We start from the raw sequence: 27,770 nt of genomic DNA, 5'->3' as shown, positions 1-27,770 counted from the left end.
TCATAGACGATGGATGAGTAATATGATTATCTAATCGAAGCAAATCTACAATTTGATTAGATATTTTTTACACAAAATCATAAATATTTCTAATAACTGATGTTGAGAACATTAAACAATTTTTTTTTCTCTTTCAACGATTGTTAAAAAGTACCAATTACTTTTGGATTGAGACATTCATAATTACGAAAAAACAACGACAAAAATCTAACTAAATTTCATTACATTATAAAATTGTCATTGTTGGGAAACAAGTTTTTTACGAGTAAGTTCTCAAATATAGGAGAGTGGGCAGTTATGAGACATGTTTCTTTTTTTTTTATTTATGTAGCAGCAATAAAAGCTTTAAGTCGGTAGTTTATAGTTCACAACAGCTACTGGTTTAATTTAAGTTTAACCCAAACCATTATTTTGGTTCAAGTTTGAAGCATTTTACAAAATACATTTTTGGGAGTTGTGAGACAACTTTAAAAACTAATGAAAATTGCATATTTTGGCAGTTTTTGTTCACTTACTTTAAAAAGTAGTAAAAAATATTAAACAATCTGTTAATCTTGTACAAAAATCTATTGAATTTAATGAAATTTGCATTAAAAATAAATGAAAACGTCTAGCGTGATCATACGCATAGCATACCTTAAGGCGAAGCTTCTCCAAATTTGTCCTGAAAAACGCATAGCCTCAAGAGAGTCTTTAGCTTAAATAAACCTTAGTAAGTTCATAGGAAAATGTCCTGTCTGACAACCTCCAATTTCACCCCAATCGATTTTACATAATTTGATTGTAATTGGAATACCACTTACAAGCAAAAAGCGCTGGATAATTGGAAGAAAAACGTTACAAGAAAAACACTTACCAGCACCATATGCATAGGTTGTCAGGTTAATGTCCTTTGAAGTACATAAAGAACAAAAAAACTGGTTTTATGTTTAGTTTTTGTTTCACTAATTTTATTTTCAATTTGAGTTTGAGCCTTATCAAATACATATATAAATATCAGTTCAAAACGCAACCAAAAAAAGAAAAAAAAAAGTTTAACTTACTAACAAAAATTCTGGGATACACAAAAAAAAAAAAAAATTTCTTATATATTAAAATTGTAGTCGTTGCTCCTAATGAGCATTGCCTCGTTGGTATTAAGAGGCAAGAAAGAGATTGAGAAAGGAGGAGAGGGAGAGGGAAAATAACAATACATTTCATAGATACATTTTGTAGATTGCAAGTGTAGTTAGAAGATATATATTGCATATGCTATAGCCTTAAATGGTGATGAGGTAAGTTTAGCTCTGACGACGACGGCCGGGCCAGTGAATAAATATAATTACACTAGATATATATGTGAGTGTGTGTGTCTGTGTGTGTGGAAATCGAAACAATGTGGGACAAAGCGTGCACATAGATGTATAAACTAAGTATTAGTTACAAATTTTTAAGTAGTCATCTGTGTTTTCAAAATAAAAAATGCCAAGAGAGCTCAAAGAAAAAAACACGAGATAAAAAAAACCGCGAGTAAGTAGGTTGAGCAGCATTTTAACTTTGGTTTTGTCATTCATTTTTTTATTTGTATTTGTATGTGTATTTTTTTCTTTTTTTTTTTTTGCCACAATGTCGCGACGCGTCTCTGGTTTCCAGAGGCACCGCCTCTCTGGCCGCCCACTCTACCGACTAATACCCACCATTTGACGTTGCGTTGTCCGCTGTCAATCAGAAACGCGCGCACACACAACTCAAGTTTTCAATTAGACGACAGCCGCCGCCGCCGCCGTTGCCGTCGCCGTCGTCGTCGCTGCTACCGCCGCTGTCAAGTAGAAAGAGGACTCCACCTCCGCCCCCTTTGGTATGGTCTCTAGCGGTCATGCTTTAGAAGCTGCAATGTTGTAGGTGCATCGGAGGTTGACAGACGAGCCACCTTTGCCGCCGGTGATTCAATTTCAGCATCAGAATCATCATGCACATTGATCTCTTCATCCGAATCCGCCGATGAGGAGTTATCAACAGTCACAGTTGCCTCCATGCAAGAGCCAGAACCAGTTCCCGTCGTCGTCGTATAATGAAGTCTGGACCGTTGCTCTTCGGCAACGGTGAGAGAAGCGGCCACAGCGTATTGTCGTGCCAGACCCAAGAAGGCAGCTGCCGATGGAGAACTTACCAAACTTCGAAAGGCACTTCGTTCTCCGCCCATGGACAAGTGGGTGGTTGTTGGGCTGCCCGCACCGACTCCAACACCAGCAGCTGTGGGCGAGAGTTGCTGCTGTTGTTGCTGCTGTTGCTGCTGCTGCTGTTGCTGTTGTTGCTGGTGGTAATGACTGAGTAGCTGCAAAGCGGCAGGATGTGCTGGCAAATGTAGATGTGGATGATGGTGATGATGATGATGATGATGGCCACCAGGCGGACCATGAAGTGGATGCATTAAAACCGGTGTCTGTGGCGCAGGTGGTGAATGATCTGCACATATCGGCATGGGTTGTTGTTGTTGAGGACCACCACCGCCACCGCCACCGCCGCTGCCAGCCGGATTGGTGGAAACGGAGGCATTACTGTGATTACTTGGCGTAGGTGAGCTGGCTATGGGATTCGATTCATTAGATTGCTGGGAATGCAATGGATTGACTGTAGGGCTGGAACGTTGTCGTTTTAACAGGTTCATACGCTGATGACGACGCCATTTGGCACGGCGATTTGAGAACCAAACCTATTAAAGAAGACACAAAAAGCAGGAAGAGAGAAAGAGCAAAAAGGAAGAGATACTTGTTTAACTTTTGGACAATGAAAATGGTATATGTTTGGCACTCTTCTTCACATAATGAGAAATAAAATAAAATGAAAAATTTTTGAAAACTCACCTGTACACGAGCCTCACTCAAACTGGTGCGACTAGAAAGCCTCTCACGTGTGCTCACACACGGATAATGACTCTTATCAAATTCCTTTTCCAGCTCCTCTAGCTGCTCGGGACTGAAGGTTGTACGATTTCGTCGAAACTTTGGTTCATCATCATCGTCCAAGTAATCAGAGTCAATGTGACGATTCTCATCGGCCGACTCGAGTGTCTCATGGCTACCCGAGCCAGGTGAATTGGCTCGATTGCTGGCGGCGGCAGCGGCTGCCACATTGCCAGCTAATAGATGAGCCGAACTTAGGCTTAGGCCGCCAAGCGATGATGGTGTAGTGGCCACACTGCCCGCACTAGGCGGCAAATTCGTCAAAGTGGGTGCCGTCACTGGCCACAGGGCGGATGAGGGATGTGGCGGAGCTACCGATTGGCCGGCACCTGCAGCAGCTGCCACATTGCCAGCCGGATGCCAGGTAAAGCTACCATATGGAGGTGGAGGTGGCGGATATAAGCCGTAAGCGGCTGTTCGGGCAAATTCATTGGCCACCCGTTCGGCCGCACGATTGCGCAAAATCCGATTGATGCTGCTCACCGAGGGAGCTGTAGCATTTGTGCAGACACCTGCCAAGAGAAAACCAAAAAAAATGAAGATCCAAATGCAATTAGCGCCAGAGAAACAGCAGACAGAGAGAGAGAGAGAGAGAGAAAGATTTAGAGCAAAGCAAACCGCCAATCAATCAGCGATCAGCGATCACCGGATTATCCAACAATTTGCAATTACCCCCAGCATCTCTTATTGCCTCCGAATGGACTTACCTTCTGAGATCAGACGCTCCCGTATCTCCCAGGCAAATATGGTTGGATTCTCTCGTTTATATTGCTCGATTTTGGAGACGACTGTCGGTGTGGCTACTTTTGGCTTGGAGCCACCAATTAAGCCCGGTGGTCGCAGGGAACCTGCAACAAAAACAACAAAAAGAAAACACCAAAACATTTTACTACTACACCGAGACAAAATAACGATACAAACAAATGGCCTACGAGGAATACTAAAAAGAAAACAGAAAAAATTACGCACAGTGGCAAATTTGTTGAAGAAAACAAAAAAAAAAACAGTTGCAAAAGTCCATAACTTTTGTGAAATTTACTTTTTCTTTTTTCTTTACGCCCACAAATGAGAAGAAAAGAAAACAGAAGAGTCATAATGGGAACACATGCTAAAGTTGAAAGGTTTAAAAATTGAATTTTACTCATTTCTTAATTAACTTTAAATGGAAATGAAATGAGTTTCAAGAAAAATTTTCCCGGGTACTTTTGTCATATCTCCCATTTGATGTGACCTATTTAAGGGTCTTATTGCGAGGAAAGTTAAAAAATACTGGATTATCTTGTGTTGAAACTTTTTCGAATTATATGTGGATTATTTTTAAATTTTCAGAATCAGGATCGTAGAAAGAAAAATGCATGTAGGTAATGCAAATTGTGGTGGTAAAAGGTGAAAAGAAGGTCTGTATGTTTCTCATGGGCAAAATATTTTGTTTACATTACAAAATATTCTCATATTTTTCTCCCATCCTTTTTTCAAAAAATCGACGACAATTGTTGTGTTTGCATTACGCATACGACTAGTGCTCCTTCCAAGTGGTTATAGTCGATAGAAAGAGTCTTTCAATAAGATACTGGAATAGTAGACACTCTCGTTAGACTTGTTTCCAACTACCGAAATTGTTTTTAAAATCAGATTTCTTTTTAGTTTTTTTTTTTCACTGTACATAAATGCATATGAGTAAATTGTTGGGGATTTGGTTTTTCGTTTTTTTTTTATCAGTGTCGTTTTCACAGTTTTTGGTCACCTCGAAGAGACTTGGGCCTGGATCCTTCTTAATAGCTTTATCAAGCATCGATATCAACAATTGTGAATGGTATGTGAAGGAGCGAACGAACGAGCGAGCGAGCAAGCGAACCTACGCACGCACTCACAGAGAGACCTTTTAAGCCGCGTTTTTTGATTAATGAGTCGAACCGCCAGCAAGAAGTTTATGCAATTTTAAGTGGCCAAATTACACACACACACACATATATATATATATATACATATACGAAGGAAGGGAACACTTTGAGAAGGATAGCAAGGGTGAGATAATAAATATGAAAGAGGGGCACACCATGACGTTTAAAACACGTTGTGATCGTCAGGATAATAACATGTTTATCATTTATAAAATTAGCAAACAAATCGAAAACAAAGTGCTTATTAGTTATCTGATTGTGTGGTTGTTACGATCAGACAGACAGAGAGAGAGAGAGAGAGAGAGAGAGAGAGAGAGAGATGGAGAGATGGAGGAAAGGAATGGTGTTTAGTTTAGTACACTTACCTAACAACTTGGAGACAGCGCCCTGCTGTGTAAGCATATGCTGGGCAATGTCATAGCCTCGGAGGCCGCCAAAGCGAGAGAATTCCAATAGACGGTGCTGTGACATCAAAGCGCCAAGTGTTGGCCCACCGGCACCAGGCGAACCACCAGCAGTGCCACCAAAGCCGCCACCCACTCCAACTCCCACACCCATTCCACCGCCTGCAGCACCACCACCTCCTACACCGCCTCCTGCTGCTGTTGGTATTTGCACAGATGTTGGCGGTGCGCCGCCAGTTGCTGCCGCCGATTCGGCTGCTGCTGCCGCTGCTGCGGCGGCTGCTGCTGCTGCTGCGGCTGTCACTGAAAAGAATTGAACGAATTGAATGATAATTGGCCATTGTCATCATTGTGGTGGTGGTTGTTGTTGTTATTGTTATTGTTGTTGTTATTGCTGCTGCTGTTGCTGTCGTCCACAATGGTTAATTATGATAAATTAACGGTTAATTGTGCTAACTGAAAACGAACTGAGCGAACTGAACGAACTGAAACTGAACGCAATCCGTAATATCAAAGTAATATTAACCAAAATGGAGTCTACACTCACGCGAGAACCACCGAACCCCTCCCTTCTCTCCCTCAATCAGCAAACAGCAGCAACTCAGAAGATTTATCAACTTAATTGTTCTGCCTTGTGAAATATAATTCACATTTAACAACAACATCAAACACAAAACAAAAGAAAACAAAATTAATATATTTAATCAGCTGGTGCCGAGGCTTTATTAAAGCTCGATTCGTCAGTGGGTTCAGGCACAATCTACTATATCTATCATCTATTCTAATATAAACACAGTTGTTGGCCACTTTGTCAATTTGGAAATTGAACATTTTTATTTTGAATTTTTTTCGGTTAATTGTCAATTAGCAAAAAAAAAAAATTATTTGCGTTCCATTTATCATGTTTGCTGTCTAAACATTTTGAGTTGCCAAAAATTTCTCTATACTCAAATGATTTGAAACTTGGTTAAAACGATCGATGGAAAAATAAAACATAACAATTAACTAGAGCAGTCAATATGCATGACCTAGAACTAAGGGCTAGATCAGCCAAGTTCAATCTATATATTAAGATTTTCTACGGATCCATGAGTAGTGGGTTTTTGCAAATAGATTTTAAATCTAACTATCGGACTTATTATGGTTTGGTCTCTCGAATCAAATTGTTTTGGAGTTGAAAATTAAATAGAAAATAAATAAAGTAATGAATTTATTTCAATACAAAAATCCCTATCTAAAGCTTGAATTTTTAAAAGTATTCTTAAATAATCGATTTGTCGTTTAAACTTAGAAATAAAATTAATTTAGCAGCCATTGTTATGGTCGAAATATATTAAAACTAGAACCAGTAATCATACTAATTGGCCAATAACCGAAACTAATATATGTATCAAACGCTTACGTAACCACAACAGGAAATCATTCATACATTTTGTTTGCCAATTAATTAATTATCTAAATGATCAATGGATTATATATTGAAACTATGACAAATGTTTATATAAATCGAAAAAATCTTAGATATAGGTATATTTCTCCAAAATTTTGTAAAATACCCAACTAATGTAATGTTAATTCTTCGTAAAATCAAAACTATTGAATACTTAACTATATCAGTATATTTAACAAAAAAAACAAAGGAACAATAGCGCTTTGTAAAATTAGTTTTAAGAACATATAAATACATTTTCTTAAAGAATCATTATTTGTTAAAACAAAAACTATTTGGGCTAAACCGAAATCAAAGATTCTGTGTGATTGAGGAAATTTAAATCAAAAGTGCTCAAAACTAAAGTCCTAGAATCATTTAAAAGGAATTTCATTCAATATAGGTCGGATTTATACATATGTATTTCTTGCAACCGAAACTATTTCAGATTAACCGAAACTAATGTGTCTCTATTTGTAATAACAAACTCGTTTTTTTTTATTTTTTAGACACACTAAAAGATAAAATTGGAAGGTTTTAGAAAACATTGACGATAGATAGAACCTAAAGTCTCTAAAGTATATAGGGTAGTTAGAAAAGCCTTCGCAAGGTAGACCTCATATAATTTAGTTAAGCTTTAATTATGATCTGTTTAGGTTTTCCGTTAGCCGTCGGTAAAATTAAATGTCGCAAAATGGTCAAAGAAGAGATGGATAGACTTACCACTGGAGGCATGAGGAATCAGCGATGATAGTCGTTGGGAATGTGATTCCATTTTCCAGTGCGGGACCGCTGTGAGGCTGTGAGAATTTGCAACCGTTAGCGAGCCAAAATCACGATTCAAGCCCGGCTCTATCAACATGTCTGTCTAATGGGTATAACTTAGTTGCTTTTTGTTTTGTTTTTGGTGTTTTTTTTTTTTTTTTTGGTTTGGTTTGTTTCGATATTTGATTTTGTTTTCGGTTTTGTTTAGTTTGTTTGTTTGTAACACAACACTGGAGTGAGAATCATCACAGGAGGATTGGGCCAAGAGATAAGTACGGTATTTGTACCGATATTACCATTACCCATAGGTTAGGTAAATATCGATTATGGAAACCAAAGTTGAGCACTCAGGGCCGTGTGTCAGCAGCATGCAGAGAGGAAACGAACTCACGAACGTTAGAAGAACAAAAAAAATTGCAAAAAAAAATAATACTTGACGATAATTCTCGAATATTTCTTGTAGACATAACAACACCAAAAAAATATATATATATGTATTGCACAATTGATTGGGTTGGAAAGTTTTCTTTGTGTTATTGACCGTTGTAAATTCTTAATTATTTGGATTGTAAGTAGTTGTAAGTAGTTGATAATGTAAATGTTAAAGTAGTTGCAGGTTCCCTTCGCTTCGGGTTCCGTGGCTACGTTGTTCACGTGAAAGCTGCTCTCAGCGCACTGAATTGAATGCTTGCCGCATGTGTCTTGAATTTCACCTGGTTGCTCCGTTGCTCTGTCGTTCCGTTCCGTCCGTTGCCTGATGCCTGCTTTTCGCCCCATCTCACTCGCATGCATGGTTCTCAAACTGAAGCTATCTCACTCTAGCTTCCTCTATCTCTCTGTCATTTAGCAATTTCACTCCATTTGAGTGAAATCCAATATGTAAGAGTATGTGTATGAGTGTATGGGTGTGCGTGTGTGTGTGATTGGGCCGACCAGACCGGTTTCCAGCACAACAAATTATAATGGCGGCCGTTCTCGGCAGCAGCAGTGTGCGACAGTGATGGGTAGCAATGTAGAGGGATGGATATATATGACCACAAATCAAACAATACCGAGCGCGCTAAGTGGGCAGTGGCAGTGGCCACAACGCGCTCATGACTGCCTCTTCGCGTATAAACACAACCCAAACACCATGGCAAGAAGGCAACGCGGTGGAGGAAGTTGGCAGTGAGCAGCAGGCAGGAGGTGGAGGAGAGACGAGAAGGAGGCATATTGGAGTCGGAGGAGTTGGAGGTGGGCTGGCTGGCTGCCTGGCTGACTGCCTGGAGTGGGTTGGCTTAGGTTAGGTTGATTGCAGGCATATCATTTGAAAGGAATATCAGAACGTGCTTGACGCGACAACCATATTTAAATTGGCAGACTGATTATTATAGGCTAATACTTACATACATATGTATGTATGTACATATATATCTATATGTATATCTGTATAGCCGAAGCAATCGCGCAATGTGTATGAATAAATTATTTGTCCTCGTATCCATATTTACATTACTTCACCATAAAGTTGAGCACTTCCAAAACGATTTACTAATTATACTTTTTTAAATACTTTTGGTTTAATTTTTGATAAAATATTAATATTATTTAGAATGAAATTTTTTATCCAGAATCGTTGAAAGATTATTTAACTTTGAATGGTTGTTCCTATTCTATAAATGTACACTACGAGTCTGTAATTCATCAATATTATTATCTTAAATTATAATAATTAACATCCATTGACCATCAATTATCAACTATAAAATTTAAGTTATTAAAAAAAAAGCACTTAAAATTAAACTATATTTTTGGCAATTTTAAATATTTTGTTTATATTTTGTCGCCGACCCAGGATTAAATGAATTAAAACGAATTTAAGACATTTGGATTATGCTCAAAATATGACAGAAATGTTGGTTCAGTTTCAATTTATTATAGATCCAGATTTTCTTTTGAGAAAATCTTCTGAAAGCTATATAGAATATGATAAATATAGTTACTACTATAGATTATTTTAAACTCGATGAAGGGTAAGTTGGCATGTCGTATTTAATATCTAAATTATATATGTACATATGTTCACATATTTCTCACTTTAAGACTTAATCCTTGGAATATTTCAGATATTTTCATAAATCTGAATTTTTAACAAACATTAAAAATGTCAGAGGCTTCCCTGCAGTACAAATCTTTAAACGATTCCTAAGGAAGGTTTCTTAGGGATTCTATAAGTAAGTTTTAAGGAATTTAAAATTTAAAAATAAAAGAGAAATAACTAAGTAGATTTGATTGGACAAAATATAAATACATAAGTGATTTTGGAAACCGGCTGTTTTGATTTTTAGAAAGTATTTCTAGACTCTGTTTCTGAACTATTGTTGCATATTTTATATGTTCAAAAGTTCAAGTTAAGGAAAATGACAGGATAATTGTTCCTTAGAAAAATCTAGTATGTAAGTATTATAAATACAAATACAAATTGGGTTGGTTATATAATTGTCGATAATTCTTTATTTATTTAGAAGGTTCCTTTTATAACTGAAATTCTTTTTTATAGTGTTTATAGATGTTTGATGTTTGATAATAGAACATTATTATAAGTTCTGGATCGGTATGGCAAGCCATTTTCTGTCTTACTTAAATTTTACACAGTTCGACGAGCTAGGTGTTAGTTTTAGAAAGTTTAAGATTAGGATTAGGTATAGAAGTGGCGAGAAATTGACTTTATTTCGAAATTGGAAGAGATTTCTTAAATTATGTTCTTCTTTGTTGCAATCTGTACTAATTTTGAATAGACAATTTAAACGAAATTGCTTGTTTTTTAGAATATATGATATAAGCTTAAAAGGAGTTTATGGTATCTATCTAAAATCGGCAAAGAAAATGCAACAAAATCTTACAATGAAAATATATCTAAGTGATTCTTAAGCACAATTAATTAAATCGAAGCAGTTTTCCTTTGAAATTCAGCAGTCTTAAAGTTGAAATCTTTAAGCAAGTAAGAGCTGTAATTCTAAATTTGATTTGAAAAAGCCATTAAACATGAAAATTACATATCATAATTTAATACTTAAGTTCTTAAGGTTTAGTGTTTAAATCGTTTTAATAATCTGGATGGTACATTTAAACGATTGCAGACCGTGGAACCTATTAGTACTGAATTATTTCTATTTTCTACTACTATTTTTGGATATTTAAGTATACTCGATTTTTGACATATCTTGCTGATTACAATTTTACAACTATTGCAGTAGCAAAGTTAATCATTACATATAAATAACAAAAAGTGTAGAATATTGTTTAATTAGATTATAAAACATTTGCCAATATATACCGATTTTACGTGTTTTTGGTCAACTCTGCATAGTTGTGTCGATAAGTTCTGAAACTCTGTACAAAAAGTTTTTTCTAGCTTTTTCGAATGCTACAGTGAGTGAGTTGCTTTGCTTATAATTCCTTATTTTTCATAAATATATTTCTCAACTAGTTTAAATGTTAAAGTAATTGTATTGCATTACAATTCTGAAGTCATCTGAAACGACAACTAACAAATTCTTTTCATGTTTCAAAATAAAGTCGAGCCAGCTCGTTCGAAAGACTTAAACAAAATTTTTATAATAAATGTAAGGCAAATTAAATCATTCAATTACTATTATTATAATTTCGGATATTTTACTCATATACTTAAATATAATATTCTTTTTCTAAAAATTAGTACGAAATCGAATCAATTTTAAACAGTTTAAAGTGTTTATAAAAATTATTTTAGGTATTTGATTAACCTAACTCTTTAATATTTTGTTTGGTTGGAATTTATAGGCAATTTCAAAGAAAACAAAAAATCCATATAGATTTGTCTGTACTCATTCCTCTTCCTGGGCATAAAACCATAACTTCTGTTTTGTATCTGAAATGATTTACAGCCAATATAATCTCTAATGGAGCAGATTGGTTTGACTGCCTGCAAGGTATCCGCTCGAACTGGAACTGCAAGTGGCTATGGCTATGGTGGCCTAGCTTAACTGACTAACTGACTGACTGACTGATCCTGTCTTGTGAGAGATGCGTGTTGGATGATTGATGCGATCCAATGCGATGCTGGGCACGACAATTCGATGTGAATCTGAATCTGAATCTGAAACTGCAACTAAACTGCACATGGCGTGATGATCGTCAGCCACACAGAATGAGAATGGCAATGGGAATGAGAATCAGATGATGATGATGATGATGCATGTCGGGGAGTTAAACCGATGAGGATGAGGTTAAGAATGAGGATGAGGATGAGGATGAAACAGTGCTGGCTACACAGAAGCCAAATTGCATCAGAAATCGGAGAGTTTTGTGAGATGTGAGTGAGTGGCTCCCGGCGCTATATAAGAATCGAAATCGAGCTGAGTTAAAAAGCAATTACGAGGCCAATAGCGGAATTGGTTAAATGAAAAGGAACAACAACAACAACATTGCCAGCACCAGCAGCAGCAGCACCAACAACAATGATAAAATCAAAGGGGAAAAATGAGAATCTTCGACATCACTCGAAGAAGACAAAGAATCTGCACAATAATGAGATGTCTCACTAAGCGGATCAAATCCACAACAAATGAGCAGCAAACAGGAAAAAAGCATTCCATGGAATACTTGCAAAGCAAAAGTATTCCAACTGGCAAATGCCCTTTAGCTGTACAACTAAGTAATGATGAGTAATGTATTTGAAAACTGATCTAAGTTTATTTTTGGAAACAAAGAATTCAATTTCACAAAACCTATTGAATATCCTATTCCTATAGAAGCATCTAATATGACCGATACATTGTTAGGGTATTGAGGGGAGAAAATCAAATCAAAAATTTTGTGAAAGGCACAAACCATGAATGAACCCAACGACAACCGACGATGACGTTCGAGTGCTTTCATGCCACAGAGGAGATCCAGAGCAAACGCAAACAATCGAAACAGGAATAATTTACTATGTAAATAAGAAGCAAACTGTGCAGACCTGGAATTGGAAATGGAGTTGGAGTTGAATCTGGTGCTGGTGCTGGTGCTGAAGCTAAAACTCTGACTGGACTGGAGTAGCGTGCGCCCTCGCGCCATCAAGTGGCACTCGAACAATCAAGCATTCAACACAAGCAGATGGTTTCGACCACCTAAATGAAATTTCATTTAGTTTTAGCCTGTCATCACCGGCGCGCAATCCACCGCCGACCGACCGACCTGATCCCAAAGACCAGCTCACCTCTCCCTCTATATACATATATCTCCATCTATATCTATGTATATGCTTATGCCCACATTATTAACGTACGCTCGCTTTATTGAGTGTTTGTTTACCTAATTCGATTACCGATCCGCGTCCGTTCGCGTCATAATCCACAAAACACTTGACCATTACCATTTGGGTGGCACATTCAGACAGACAATCAGACAAACAGACAGACACACACACACACACACAGTAAGTATCTTCAATTGCTGGTTGGTGTGGTTGCTGTGCTATGGCCGATGTGGTTGCTGTGGGGCCCATCCATTGAGCAAAATAATAATAATTACATAAATCAGTTGGAAAATTTAATTCAATGGGGCACACAAGGTGCTGGTGGTGCTGCTTGGTAGGAGGAGTAGCAGCACTTAATGACATAAATTTAGACAACTCAACAACGAGATATATGCATTTTCAACTTCTTCTTCAACAATGATAGAGTAAATTTGAAAAAATACAGTACTTGAGCAGCTGAAGATTAGTGAGATGTATAATATTTTAAAGTGTCATTATTTAATAGTATTTCGCCGAAACACGCATGAATATGATTTGAAGCAATGCCAACATATTAAAAATACCTAACACCTAAGCTATTTTATAATTTGGATTTTAAATTTAGCTCTAATGTAAGTTTGCTTAATTTATATGCTTAATTTCAAATTAAAACTTGGCGCCAAAGTATAATTAAAAATCAAATGTTGTGCAACACTAGAATGACACTATCGATAACAGCAATCGACTATGAACACTGTTATCGATTTTTCTCACTGTAAACATTCAGTTTCGAGCACTGAGACAGGACTTTGAACGTTGCACCACACTGTAATTGTCTCAAATTTGGAAAATAAATAAAATTATTAAATTATTATGCGCACACTGCTGCTAAGTAAATCGGATGAGCTCTATCTGGAAAAATGCGCACAAGAGCACAAATTCTCATATGGCATCATCATTGGTCACGTAAGTAAACAAAATCAACAATCAAATCTCGGTAATATGAAATCGAAGAGAGAGAGAAAAAAATAGCGTCACCGCTGCCGCTACCGCTGCCATCGCCATCGACGCGGCCACGTAGATGGGAGTAGCTGACATTTTGCCACCAACATTGTCAAGCGATAAAGCATCTTACATATGTATGTATGTATGTATATTTATCTATATATCTATTTCATTCCAGCAAGCTGATTTGAGCAAAAGCATTGTGGTTCACTTGGCCAGGAACAATGAGGAAGATGCCGATCTGGAGGACCTGACCGATGTCCGTCTGACCATTGATGACATTAACTCACAGGCCTTGGCTTCGCAGTGGCTAAGTGCCAGCAAAATGTGCCCCGGCTCCTTCGATGTAATAGGTAAGGATATGACCAAAAGGATTTCTCATAATCCACTGATCCTCTAATCACTTTTGGTACTCGATAGGAATCTTTGTTTCCTCTGTGCGCACGGAGGTGGCCAATGAACAAAGTGACGAATTTAAAAATGCCAAAAAGTTGTTCTCCGATGTCTATGAGTAAGAGGCCAATCCTTTTTTTTTTTATTGAAAGGAAATCACTCATCTTAATTATGTTTTCAGTTTGCTATTGAAGAGCAACAGTTCCATTGGTGTCTATACGACAGATGTGGCACAGACTGACTATGTATTTTTATCCTATTCGCTGGGCGATAAGAAGTTATTGTGCAAAAACTATAGCTATGGCAAGTAAGTAGATCTGAAGTTTTAAGTATTTTCCAAATAACGATACAACGATGGAGAGCCTCTGAGAGTTTCTCTAACTAACATTCCCTGTATCGTAGTCTCTTCACTTACAAATATATATATAGGAACATATGTATACACAAGCCTCAAACATTGCTGTATTTTGTATATCTTATCTTTTACCAAACAAACAAACAAACAAAAAATCCACAAATAGACATTGCAAAAAAACTTATTTTACGGCAAACATAAAATGCATCATATGGTAAATAACAACTTGTTGCTTAAACTCTAAACTAAATTATGAATGTAACCACATTCTTTCATTTTTGTTCATGTTGGTTAGTTTTACGTTCGTATAGTAGTTAAATCTCTGTTTTTCATTCATTTCGATCTACAATTTTGTTATGGAATGCATTTTGTGTATAATGGTAGGCGTAGAGCTCAAATTTACTTTTGCCGTTTAATTTTTGTTAAATGTCTTTTAATTATAAAATTTCTCATCTATTTTCGACTAGCGGTGGCACATTTTCCACCATGGAATATCGTTTTGTGGAGAAACCATTCGAATGGATACAATTGGAGTCTAGTTATGACCTAGACGATGTTATACCCATAAGAGATGCAGCCCGCCGTATAAATATTGAAGATCAATTCCAAAATATAATTGTGACAGTGCGTAAAAATCTCATAGCCAGTGAAGTGTTCCTGCAGAATGAGATTGTCGATGACACGCTCGATTTGCAGGCGTATATTAAAAAGAAAAAGCCAAAGGATAATAAATCCAATAACAAAGCGTCGGGAACAACAGAACGGAATCCAACAACAAATAGTGGTCCAAATAGTGCACGTTCATCCAGTGCGACGTTGCAATTAGGCCTAAGTCCAAATGAGACGACGACGACGCCGGCAGCAACAGACGATATTCTGCGGGCCAGCATAGTGCTGCCGGTCAAATGTCAATTGAGTAAACCGAGTGACATCAAAGTACAGGAATTTAATGGAACTCTACGGCTCAATGGCATCATTTCAAGTCGCATTTATTGCAGTCCACGCAATAGTTTAGCTGATGTGAAGCGTTTTTTACGCGACGATGTACTCAGGTCGTTGATAACACGCATACAAGTGTATTGCGATGGCCTTACCGATCCCCATGTGACCAATGAGGCAGTCTATATAAGCGAACCACCACGTAGGGTGTTCTTTAGTCTGCCAGCAGCTGAAGTTGGCCAGAGCAGCGCCGGCAGCAGCAACAACATCAACACTGTGCAATTCTCTGAATATCTATTTAGAGGCGAGGCTCCCACCGTTGTGGTGGCCCAGGCGAAACAGATACTCGACATTGAACTCGATCCGGAAACAATATTAGTAGATGCCGAAGGTCTACCAGATGATAGTGGCAGTCATGATGTATCCGATCAATTGGATGATGGCCACAATGTAATGCCCAGTTCAATGCCAAAACGTGAACTGTCGCGCAGTCTCTATATGGTGGGAATTGCAGTGGCCTTGTTAATACTATTGGCTTCCGTGGCGGTTCACTATGCGTTGAGTGATTCCAAATAGGATTTGGATTTGTTAATCATATAATAATGATCATTATAATGATGATGATGGTTGGTTCTGTTTCGTCTGTCTGTCTAACCTACTTACGTAAATCTTTATATGGAAATGTTTTAGATATATAAACATATATATATACATCTTTTTTTTTGTATTTGTGCAATCGTGCACTCACCTCTCTCTTGTGATCGTTTGTTTTTTATATAAACAATTGTATCTATGTGCGAGTGCGTGTGTGTGTGTGTGTGTGTATGTACTCGTAGAAGTAGTAAAAAAAAAAAAAATGAAAAGTAAGAAAAATATTGTAAAAAGGTCACGTTAAATAGTTATAGATGATTATGATGATAGTGATGGATATGGATGCCTGAAATATGCAGCATTTAACACACACATACACACACATATATATATATATACACGCATACACATACATATATATTAATGTATACATATATATGTGTATAATATTACAAATAAAGTAATGAAAACTTTTTAGAACAATTTCAACCCCCAACCAACCATTTCAATAAGGGTCCAAAATATTTACAACTGAATTTTTTTGTTTTTTTTATATTTAAAATATTAGTTTACAATTATTAGTTAACATAAATATATAGGTATTACATATGTATGTATATATTTTTGCTTATATTCAATTCCTGCTATATATTAACTAATTAATTGTGTGAGTGTTTTCGTTTTAAACTCGTATTTGAATCTTAACCATTATATGATTAAACAAATATTTATATGTATATTATATATATATATATATATCAGATTCAAATTCAATCCATTGAAATTGACTGATTTTATTCGTATTCACTTAACTTAAAAGGTTTTAAAGCTGTGTTGATGAACAAACTAAAAATGATTCGGGTTATAAAAAACAAAAAAAAAAAATAGTTACAACTCTATATATAGACGTATATATACACGTTAAGTTAAGTGAGAGAAAAGTTTATTTCTCTTTTTAGAATTATACCCAGAATAGGTCTTCTTAAACAGTTTTTAAGACTATACATTAAGTATTCATATATACGTATATATATAGATATACATACATACATATATTTGATAAGATTTATGTGAGTATTTCACAGCCTCTGCAGAACAGAACAAAATGAATCTTAGGGCTAGGATTCTAAAACATTCAGTTTTGTGTGTGTTTGTGTGTGTGTGTGTGTGTACAGATCGATTATAGCTTACAATTACCATTACAGTTAACGACGGACCATACCCAATCCACATAGTTGGGTACTTTGGCATAAATACCAAATTTATTCCGTTTGGCACAGCCATCGCCAAACGAAGTGATGCCAAATATGGTCCACGGATGATTTGGTTTGGTTGTATCGCGACAGAGTAAGGGACCACCGGAATCACCGGCACAAGTGTCAATCAAACCGCGACGATGGCCAGCGCAAAACATATTCTGCAATCAAGAATTCTCAAGATGGTTAACATCTAAAAGTAAGTTGAATCACCTATCTTTCTCACCTTTGTTATGGTATAATCTTGATAGACACTACGACAGTTGTCCATGGGTATGATGGGGACATCTGCTTTGCGTAGGACACTTGTGCCAGCCACATCGCGATTGCTACGTTTGCCCCAACCGATTACAGTGCATTCAACATTCTTGGGCAATGGCTGGAAGGGTCTGGGCAGGCAAGAGTAACCTATCCAAGTGGTGGCATTCACTGGTTTGGGTAGCCTAGATAGAAATAATTAAGATTTATAAGTACATAGATATATCCATAAGGACTATGCACTATTGTCCATTACCTCAGCAGAGCCACATCACTATCCACGGTGCGTTTATCGAAATTGGGATGCTTGAAACTTTTGGCGACCCTCAACTGAACTTCAGTGCCGTCAATAAAGTCCAGATTGTGCTCACCGATGCGAACATAGAGCACCTTGCGCACACAATGGGCCGCCGTTAGGACCCAATTGGGTGCTATCAATGTGCCCCCACAAAATGCCTCCTTGAAACGATTCAATATGGCCACCTGCCAGGGCCATTCTCCCTTGCGTGCCGCCTTGCCTCCAATAATCTTCAACATATTATACATGCTACGTCTTCCGCTGCCGCTGCGCACAATGCCGCATTGGATCTTCAGGGGCGTGTATTCAGGTCCTCGATAACCCTTGCCATTGAATATGATATCGATTTCATTATTACTGAGCGCTGCATTCCTATTATCCGCCGTATGCATACGTCTCATGGCCCCGACAGTGGCAACGGCAGGTGCAGCAACTGTTGCTGGTGCTGGTGCTGCTGCCGCCGGTCTAGCCTCATATACAGGAGTCTTGTGGACTTGGGATTGCAGCCATTGTTGGCAAAAGCTGCCCTCTGTATAGCAATAGGCTATCTCTCGCAGGACTTCACGTCCACACTGATCACTAAGGCGACATTTTCTGTTAAACCAAAGGGAAATTAGTTGTAGTAGATAAAAACTAAAAGTTTATCTTTTCCACTTACTTATAACGTCGAGTTGTGCATTTGGGTGAACATCTCGTCCAGCGACTCCATTTAGAATAAATACGTCTGCGTCGTAGTGCAGGACCATCTTTGGCTGGTGGTAACCAGGCTGAAGAATTTCGCATATTATCCGTATACTCGTCAGAATCCACATAGATGTTCCCATCCGGTTCGAAATCAAAGTCTTCGTATTGAAAGATGTCACCCTCAAGTCCCCCACTGTTGCCGCCGCTGCTGCTGCTGCTGCTATCCAAATTGCGTGTTCTCAATGACTTGCGTTCTATATAGTCCTCGAAATCATCGACATCGTCATCATCCGCTATATAAGGACGTTTGGATGTTCTTGGTCTATGTCGAACACCTCGCTCCTTGGGTTTTTGGCGACGTCTGTGCCTGTTCCTCTTCAACACATAGAAATCACCATCATCAATAGCACCACCATGATCCTCTTCTGTGTCATCGTATTCGTCTTCGTGTTCCTCTAGCTCTTCGGTACTGTCTATTGCTGGGGAAGGAGCATGAGTGGGTCGCCTATGCACCACTTCCACAGAATCATCATATGATGGATGAACTGGTGGTGGTGGAGGCGGAGGAGGGGATGTGGTTGTAGGAAGGGTATATTGCGGTGCATAGCTAATTGTGCGGGTATTTAGTGGCGTTCCACTTGATGCTGCAGCTGCTGCATTTATAATGATGGATGGTTGTGGTGGCGGTGCCACTGGTTGTGGCTGTGGTTGTGGTGGTGGTGGTGGAGGTGCTGGTGTATGATACATTTGGGGCCATCTTTCTGGTGGTATATGCACTTCTTCAATTGTCATGGGTTCTTGATGCCACTTGATGTTGCTTGATGATGGGCTGCAGCTGTAAACAAGGGTGCGAAAGGGAATACCGTGAGAGACCACTGACAGGCGGAAGACAACTCGGACAACTACTTACTGCCAACATTTGCGTTGCTCCACATGCTTAGTGTGGCCACAGCGTCTCTTTGCTTTGCAATAACGTTCCCTATGCTTAATGCATTCCTCGTTGCATAGTGTCCACTCTGTCCAACGGCTAAAAGGCTGGTGATGATTAATCGATCGCCTACGGCCACTCCAACGTTGCTGATGCTGATGTGAGGGCATATGAAATCGATGTATACGCTGCCCACTATGCCAATGCGAACCGTGATACCTCGTAGATGGTGGGTGATGCGGATGTGGATGCGAATATGAATGCGGATGCGGATGGCGGTGGTGCAACACGTCTCGAAATTCGGCATGTATATGCCTTTTGGCATCCTGCACGTGGCCGCACTAGGAATAAAACAAAACAGAGAGACCACAAAACAATGGTCAAGATAAGCGCACAATGACAGGCGGGACAAGGGGGAGAGACATTACCCCGCCTAAAAACCTATAAATCAGGCCATGCCGCTGGGGATGTCGCCTGCTTTTGCTACTTGACTTGGTTTTTATTTTCTGTGTCTAAAGTGTCATTGCTCTCGAATGACTTTGGGCAAAAGAAGAAGAAGAAGTCGTCTCGCATCCGCATCAGTAAAGAAAAAGTGCCTCCAGAGTTCCAAAGGCGAGACGACGACGACGACATAGACAGGCGTCGGTTGTCGGTCGTGGCTATAAATAACATATTGTATATATGCGAGTGTAGTTTTTCTGTTTTTCTTTTTTTTTTTTTTTTTTTTGCCGACATGGTAAAGTGCTCTGGCTGTGTGAAAGGGAGGATACCTTCTTCTTCCTGTGTCGCCTCTAATCAAAAATAGGCTTTCCATACAACATCAAATTGATGGCGGCATCCCATATATACGTACAGAGACATTTGCACAGCATTAAACAGTGGCTTTATGTTGGAAAGATCACAGGAAAACAAAAGTCGAGAGTCATGCATTTCAAAATGGGCAACAGATGCCGATTCCGAATTCCCTTTTTCTTTTATCCACAAGGCCAATGTTTGATGGAGATGATGCCCTTTATAAGGTAAAGCTTTGCTTTTCTTTTTTGTGTGCTCATAGGTCACAGGCTAGTCTCTGATCTAGTGACCTAACCGAAACATTCCCATGAAATCATGCGGAACCACCAAAAAAAAAACAAACCAAACTCAAGCTCAAGGGAAACGCATAGTAAGTTAGATACCGTTCCGGTGATCGGAATTAAGGTTTCCCCTCTCGTCTCCTCTCCACATAGTCAGTCCATAGTTGTCGTCGTCGTCGACGCATTGGCATTGAACTAATTTGGATGCGGATAATTGGCGTTCAATTTACATTTTTTAACGTTTTTTCTATTTCTCTTTGTATCTGTATCTTTTTTGCTTCTTTTTGTTTAATTTTGTTCACAGTTCTCAGTCAAATTGTTTTTAGTTGACGTAATTGTGTGTGAATATGTCTGTATTTTAAAAGTCAAGTGGGCTCCGAAGGTTGGTTGAGGGGGTGGGGATGGGGCCGATCGGGCGGTCTACTCACCTGAATTTCCAGCATCAGCAGCTGCAAAAGTGCAAGTAATACCGCAATGTGAGATATAACTCTCATGCTCGAGTTTATTTTTTGATATCGGATGATATATGAACGCTATTCTTGCCGCATGGGCAACAACATTGAAGTAATCTCCAAGCGAATTTCTGCAAAAAAAAAACAAGAAGCAAACAAATAGCACCAACATTGAGAAACATAAAATAAATTCCGACTTAAAAATTAAATTAAAACAGGATCCTAAGTAAAATTACACAGGACCATGAAATGGACCCAAATTTTAGAGACCAAAGTACATTTTTCTTATAGATTATGGTGCACTGAATCCAAATCCGTATTCCAAATGTTTATATTGGCGTTGGTTTCTGATATCCCAGCTTAAAAGTGCAAATCTTATTTGCAAGTATGACTTTAATTCCTTTTAATGTCATTGAATTTATACAAATTTATTTGTTTTCAATAAGATATAGCGTTTTGAATTGAGCATGTTTGTGATATTATCCCATATGGTAACCCCTATTTGTTTGTTATTTAGAAGCAACTTCATTAAGGAATATCAATTTTTAAAAACAAAATATAAATTAAGAACAAAATGTCTTCATAAAACTTGAACTTTATCAGTCTATAATTTCAGCAGTTTTTAACTCTCCATTGGATATTTGAAAGGATTGTAGATTAACAATTGAAAAACCCAAAAAATGCATACAAAATTTAAATTTTTCACTGTCCCCAAAACGAAAATGGGCAGTAAATTAATCATTTCTGGTTTGAATTTAAGTTTACTTCAACAAGACCTTTAATTTCTTCAAAGGACCATCCCAAATGTGATCATTGTTGTTAAAATGCACCTGTCAGAAAAAGATCGAAATCTTAAAACCATAACCAAAAAAAGAAAACTATAATTTTGTTTTCATTATCTATCTACTTGGGAATGAACTAAAAGGTTGTCTATAGTCTACATATATGTGTATAGGTGTTCAGATAAAAAAAATGTAAAGCTTATATGAAATAGTGAAAATGCATATAATTTCAAATATTTGGTTTAAGGATGTGGCCACAGCCATGAGAGCAAAGCAATGTTTACAATTGTGCGTCCTGGTTTTTGCCCTGTTGACCTTTCTGAAATGGTTATATTTCAAAATCGATAGAAAAAAAAAATTGTTGGATGCTATCAACAAGGACAATAGCAGAAATGGGTTAAAATCACTTCCACAGTTGAAAAAGATCTTGCCAGAAAAAAGTTTATAATTTTGAAAATATGCGTATATTCGTGTTGCTTTATTATTCGTTAATTTTAGTTGTTAAAGCTTACATTTCAAAAATGGTAAAAGTCGATCCCGATATAAAGTTGTAAAATGTTCGAAATTTTTATATAAAGAAGTCAACAGACAGTTTAAGGATTAATTTTTTGGAATTTATAAAGAATCTATCTATATGTCTTAAGCCTTAATTCCACTCAATACCATCCATCCACCCATCTCTTTAATGGAGAGAACCAAAAAAAACGTTTCTTTCTTAAACGGTTTGATTAACTTAAAGTTCCTTCTAATATTTGAATTTCTCGACTGTCTACTGCATACTTTACAGGGCGATCGCAGGACATGTTCCGTCGCTGGGGTTTAAACCAAGGACAAATTGGCTAATGAAATTGAATACTTCTTGCCAATATCATTAGCTCTTGATATGGGACGAAGATTTGTGCTGAATTTGTTTGTTTTAAGTAAATTTATGCAAAATGGATAAGGGGTTAAGGGGTGGTGGTGGGGAAAACACCTGCTCTGCGCATGAATCGAAATATTATATAATAAACTAGTCAAAAGATATATGTTTGTGAGTACTTGTTGGCTTTATTATTCCCCTTCATCATTTGCATCACTGTTTCTTTTTTCAAGAGCCAATTCATTTGCTTAATTTAGCCGAACTAAGCGGCTCATTTGCGTCAAAGTACGAAACAACTACAATCAACTACATGGTTGCCTTTGTGGCCCTCCTTTCCTCTCCTTTACGCACTTTATGTTGTACATTCATACATAGGTACTCGTCTTTTGGGAGGGTACTGCCAGGGGAGGGCGGATGCGGTCATGCTGCTGACGCATTCATCGCATTTGGCCGTCAGGGCTGCGCCTTTTGGCCCAACTACAAAGCGAATAAATATGTTGAACTTGTAAGAGACCTTAGACCGATCCCCATACGCTTGAGGCGCCGCCACTCCAACCCAAACGCGATCAAAAGCGTGGGCAGAAAAGTGAAATTAATTAGCTTCATATTTGTGTGTACATGTAATTACAAACAGAGCAGACGAGCAAATGAGGAAAATTAAAAACATTCAAAGTTGAATTATGCCTGCCCCCCAAAAGGAGGAGACGTCGGAGCAGGAGGAGGTGAATACTTGTATTACTTATGCATTAGCCAAGAGTGCCACTAGCCATCACCCCGCTCTCTGTGGTCCGTCGACATGTCAAGTTGAAACCTTCACATGGCACACATCGATTTGACGTCAACAGTGCATAATGCCAGAGCCAGAGACTCTAACTGAGTTCAGTTGACTTGATCATACTATATATAGAGAGACCTGGACCATTAAGGATTGAACTGAAATGGAAATGGATATGGAATGGAATGAAAGGGCTCTGGCATACACAATGTTGATACAATAATGATGATGATCATGATAAACCTCATGATGGATTCCAATCATTTGCCGCTGTTGCTCTACTTTTCATCGATTCCGGTTTCTTTCGCCGATGACCAAATTGGTGATACAATATTTCTGTTTAACGATCTTGCTGTCTATGTCTCTCGCTCTATCCCGCTGATTGCCTTAACAATGACATTGTATTTATATACCATTAATATTCTGTGCTAAATGACCATAAAATTCATGCACGATCCGATTACAATTCAAAAATGGTTGGCAAAAAAAAAATGTATTTTAATTTTATTGCACTTGATTCAACGCATTTAAATCGAAACGAATATCTTTAGGCACTTGTTAGTTGAGTAATACGATGGCTTGGTGGGCCCTGCTGATATATATCTGTCAGCGATCTGATCTAATAATCCCCAACCCACCTACCCAAAAACAGAAAAAAAAACAAAAAAAAAAACATTGTTGAGTAACTCTCCCTGCTCACTGCTGGATTGTTTGTGAACCATATACATTCCGCCTAGTGGGGGGGAGGGAAACAAAAATTTAACAAAAACAAAATACCACAAACAAACCACTAGAGAAACTATTCTTAAACACCTGACTATGACATGTGTCTATGTGTGTGAGTGTGCGTATCATCGCCATCCTAGGATGGACATTTCCATCATAAATTTAAAATTATTACAAATTCCCTTTTCAACAATTAAAAATATGACAAAAAGTGAACCAATATATATATCTATATATATACATATTTAATCAGAATTATTTCGAAACAATATCATTTCGATATATCCTTGAGATCAGCCATTCAGATTAACGAATAGATGCATCGATCTAGAGACATCTCCCTGGCTCATAGCCAGAGCCACCAAGTTTGGTATGAGATCGAACACTTGTCTAGTATGTAAGCAGAACAGGTTTCTGTCACCCACACAGTTTACTTTGAATACAACGAACGAACAAAAACATAAACAATTCCCACAAGTAAATCTATTGTCTTCCTTTTTTGGGATGCACATGTTTAGGCTTAAGTATCTTTTTATTTAATACATTATCAAAAATTTGATAATTTATCGTTATTTTAACGAGATTCAGGGATTTATTTTTAGAATAATTTATAAAATTCATGTGCTTTTTTTTAATTTTTATTTAATGTTGGCCACATTTTGTAGAAATTCGTCAATAAAACCGAAATGAATACTCCCTTAACCGCTTAAAACTTTGATAAATCACACATTTTCCAAGATATTATAATAATTATAATGATTTAATCCTAGGAAAGTATGCTAAAACTGTTTGTTCTACAGCTAATGTCTTTTATAATTAAAAGTTATTGGAATATATTTAATTTAGACTATATTCTTATTTTAAGCCTTTAAGATGCTTACGAGATTTCAAAGTGAGGATCTTTATCAGATATTTTGACATTATTTAACCATATTCTATTCCACAAAAATACCAAATTTTGAATATAACCGAAACAGAGTTTGCTTAACCGTATCACACCGCCCCCTAATGCTGCTAACGTGTGATTGTGTTAGTTTTGTGTGTTTGAAAGATGTTTGCATTAAAACGACCATCCCAAATATATTTATTTTTATTCACTTGCGTGTCTGTAAGACAACGATGCTGCTTAATTTAGAACACGATGCTGCTGCTGCTGCTGCTGCCGCCAAGCAAACATCTTAGTAGGAGCATCATCAGCAGCGGCAGCAACCTCCGACGTTTCTATGCTTCTCTGCCGCCTCCTCCAGTCTCTGGCGCTGTCTTTGTCCGTGTAAACAAACCGTTCGTCATAGTCGACCCGTAACCGCTGCCCACCCCCACAATAATGTTTTACCTTGACAAAGTGCGATTAAAACTCGAATGGGTTTCGGGATCGAGATCGCGGTGAAGGGGAATGGATGATAGTGGAAGGAAGGGAGGGATCAACTGGGAATACGATAAGCTGTCATAAATATTATTAAATTTATCGCACATCAGGAAGCTTTGGCCATAAGTCTTAACATAAATTTGTGCAAACTTACTAAACTAGCAACCGACCACCCACAAGGTTTCAGTTTCGTTTTCATTTTTCATTTTGTGGACCAATTAAGGTAGGTGGCAGAGCGGCTGGAGGTGGTGGTGGTGCGACGACCGCCAACAAGATCGAATGGACGGGTTAGTGGGAAAGGTTCGGTTTTTATTTTTTTTTTGTTTCATTTATGAATGAACGGGTTAGTGGGAAAGGTTCGGTTTTTATTTTTTTTGTTTCATTTATGAATGAATGAAAATGTACTAATTTGGTTTAAATACAAATGCGCGTTGGCCTAAACGTTTTGATAAGTCTAGTGGGTACACAGGCCACTCTCGGCCCCGTCAAGTGAGCGAATGAATGAATGACTGAATGAGGTAGTAGTGGCTAGCCATAATGTCTGGCTCGGCCAAGCAGCTGTCGCTGCATGTCTGTCTCTCTATAGTCTGCAGTAGTTGTCTGTGCGGCCTGCTTAATGAATGCAATTTTAATGACGCAAAATATACACACACTCACACACACTGAGAAGAGGCACCAGCACCACCGAAAATAACGTGCTTTTGTTTTGTGGCTGCCTCGCAAAAAGTGGGCAGACAGCCATCCACCGTGGGCAGTTTATTCGTATCGATTCGTAACATAACGAATTGGTATTGTCTGCAGACAACGACGACAACGACAAACGGACGACGGAAGTTGTTTCAAGTTTTAGTTTGTTTCTTATTTATTACTAAGTTAGTTAGTCAGCCTCACTACCCACCGACCAGTCCATCTCAGTTTCAGCTCTCCCCTCTCTTCTCCCAATCTCTGTCTCTGTCTTTGTGTTGTAATAGGCTACGCATTTAATTTGTTCTGACGACGTCTATTAGCGGATGTTGTTGAACATAAATCATGCTCTGCTCTGGAATCGGCAAAGAAAAAAATAGTCGGCGATGTAATCGCAAAGAGAATTCCAAGATGATTCTCCTCCGCACCCAACCACCCACCCACCTACATCATCCCTCTCGATTCACAAGGCAATCACATCATCATCCCCACCATATTCTCAACAGATGCATTTTTAATGCACATTCGAAATACCACACACACACACACACACACACACACACACACACATAAAAAATGTGCATACATATTGATGATTGCCTTTATTTTTTTTTCTTTTTTTTATGAATGAAACTGTTAAATGATTTATTATTGACATACAAACAATATTTCCTTCAACAATGTTCCAGCATTTTTGGTTACAACTTCTTCTTGATTTTTGTTTATTTCGATTTTGAATTAAAGCGCGTTTGGATTTTGCATTATTTTTGTCACTAACCGAAATGTGCGGAATTTTGCATCAAACAAACAAAAACACAAAAAAAAAAGGAAGAAACTTGGCACTTTATTTTTAAGAAAAGAATTTTTTATGGACGATCTTTATTTTTACATTGGAAAAACTCTACAGAATGAGAGAGAGAAAAAAAAAAAAAACAAGCACACACATAGAAAAAGGGGAAAAATAAAATTTTGAAAAAAATTGAAACACAGCGCCAATTTATTCGTCGTTAAACGCAGTGTTTATCTAGTGAGAGACACAGACCACAACTTGAAAATATATTTATATATATTATATATATATATATATATATAGCACACAACCGATCCAACCGCCGTCTTTACGAGAACTGAGCGGCGCAATGCCAACGCTTCGAAGTGAACAAAAACGTCGCGCACGACGACTCCGTTGACTCTTAATACCCATTAGACACTAAATGGATTGGGGTATATTAGTACTATGCGCACACGAAGATCATTAACTGAATCAGTGGCATAACACACCGATTTGTGGCCATTGTAGTTTGTTTAGCCTAGTTTAGTTGGTGGCTCAGTGGCGACCTACTAAATCTACATCCATGTGTGTTCGGTGGTTCTCGAGTTTGAACCCCGACGTAGGAGGCGTTTCCTCGCAGATAAAGTAGTGTTAAAAAGGTAGTTCCGGCGAGGACAGTCAAAAAAGTTGTGGATTAACGAACAATTTTTTTCATTGATGTTTTCTTTTACTGACTTCCATTCCAAGCGCAACATTCCTTGTTTATACAGAGTATTTGCATGTCGATCACTGATATTTTAAACACATTTCGCAGCGCCTTGCTGCACAGTGGAATCGCATAGCATGGAAAATGTAGCGCAAAAAAAAAAGAAAAAAAATAGAACCCTTAAGATC

The 27,770-nt window shown here is 37.9% G+C and overlaps 3 protein-coding genes across 3 annotated transcripts; 1 reads left to right on the top strand and 2 right to left on the bottom strand.

The window, feature by feature from the left end:
- Positions 1-1,044: 1,044 nt before the first annotated feature.
- Positions 1,045-7,611, bottom strand: LOC6645067. The gene is made up of 5 exons (XM_002067766.4): positions 7,400-7,611; positions 5,209-5,550; positions 3,650-3,790; positions 2,844-3,454; positions 1,045-2,692 (listed from the first exon to the last, which is right to left on the bottom strand). The coding sequence occupies exons 1-5, from the start codon at positions 7,536-7,538 to the stop codon at positions 1,847-1,849; spliced, it is 2,079 nt and encodes a 692-aa protein (XP_002067802.1). The 5' UTR covers positions 7,539-7,611; the 3' UTR covers positions 1,045-1,846.
- A 5,864-nt stretch (positions 7,612-13,475) lies between these two features.
- Positions 13,476-16,371, top strand: LOC6645065 (protein odr-4 homolog). Its single transcript, XM_002067764.4, has 5 exons — positions 13,476-13,646; positions 13,864-14,038; positions 14,106-14,196; positions 14,260-14,385; positions 14,901-16,371. The coding sequence occupies exons 1-5, from the start codon at positions 13,554-13,556 to the stop codon at positions 15,946-15,948; spliced, it is 1,533 nt and encodes a 510-aa protein (XP_002067800.1). The 5' UTR covers positions 13,476-13,553; the 3' UTR covers positions 15,949-16,371.
- A 381-nt stretch (positions 16,372-16,752) lies between these two features.
- Positions 16,753-26,921, bottom strand: LOC6645064. The gene is made up of 7 exons (XM_002067763.4): positions 26,765-26,921; positions 20,889-21,043; positions 19,370-19,728; positions 18,434-19,294; positions 17,734-18,369; positions 17,446-17,662; positions 16,753-17,380 (listed from the first exon to the last, which is right to left on the bottom strand). Exons 2-7 carry the CDS (start codon positions 20,952-20,954, stop codon positions 17,144-17,146), a joined length of 2,376 nt encoding a protein of 791 aa, XP_002067799.2. The 5' UTR covers positions 20,955-21,043; positions 26,765-26,921; the 3' UTR covers positions 16,753-17,143.
- Between the last annotated feature and the right edge of the window lie 849 nt (positions 26,922-27,770).

This window comes from Drosophila willistoni (assembly GCF_018902025.1).
Source record: "Drosophila willistoni isolate 14030-0811.24 chromosome XR unlocalized genomic scaffold, UCI_dwil_1.1 Seg105, whole genome shotgun sequence".
Taxonomy (NCBI): Eukaryota; Metazoa; Arthropoda; class Insecta; order Diptera; family Drosophilidae; genus Drosophila; species Drosophila willistoni.
This window is presented reverse-complemented; position numbering and strand designations above follow the sequence as displayed.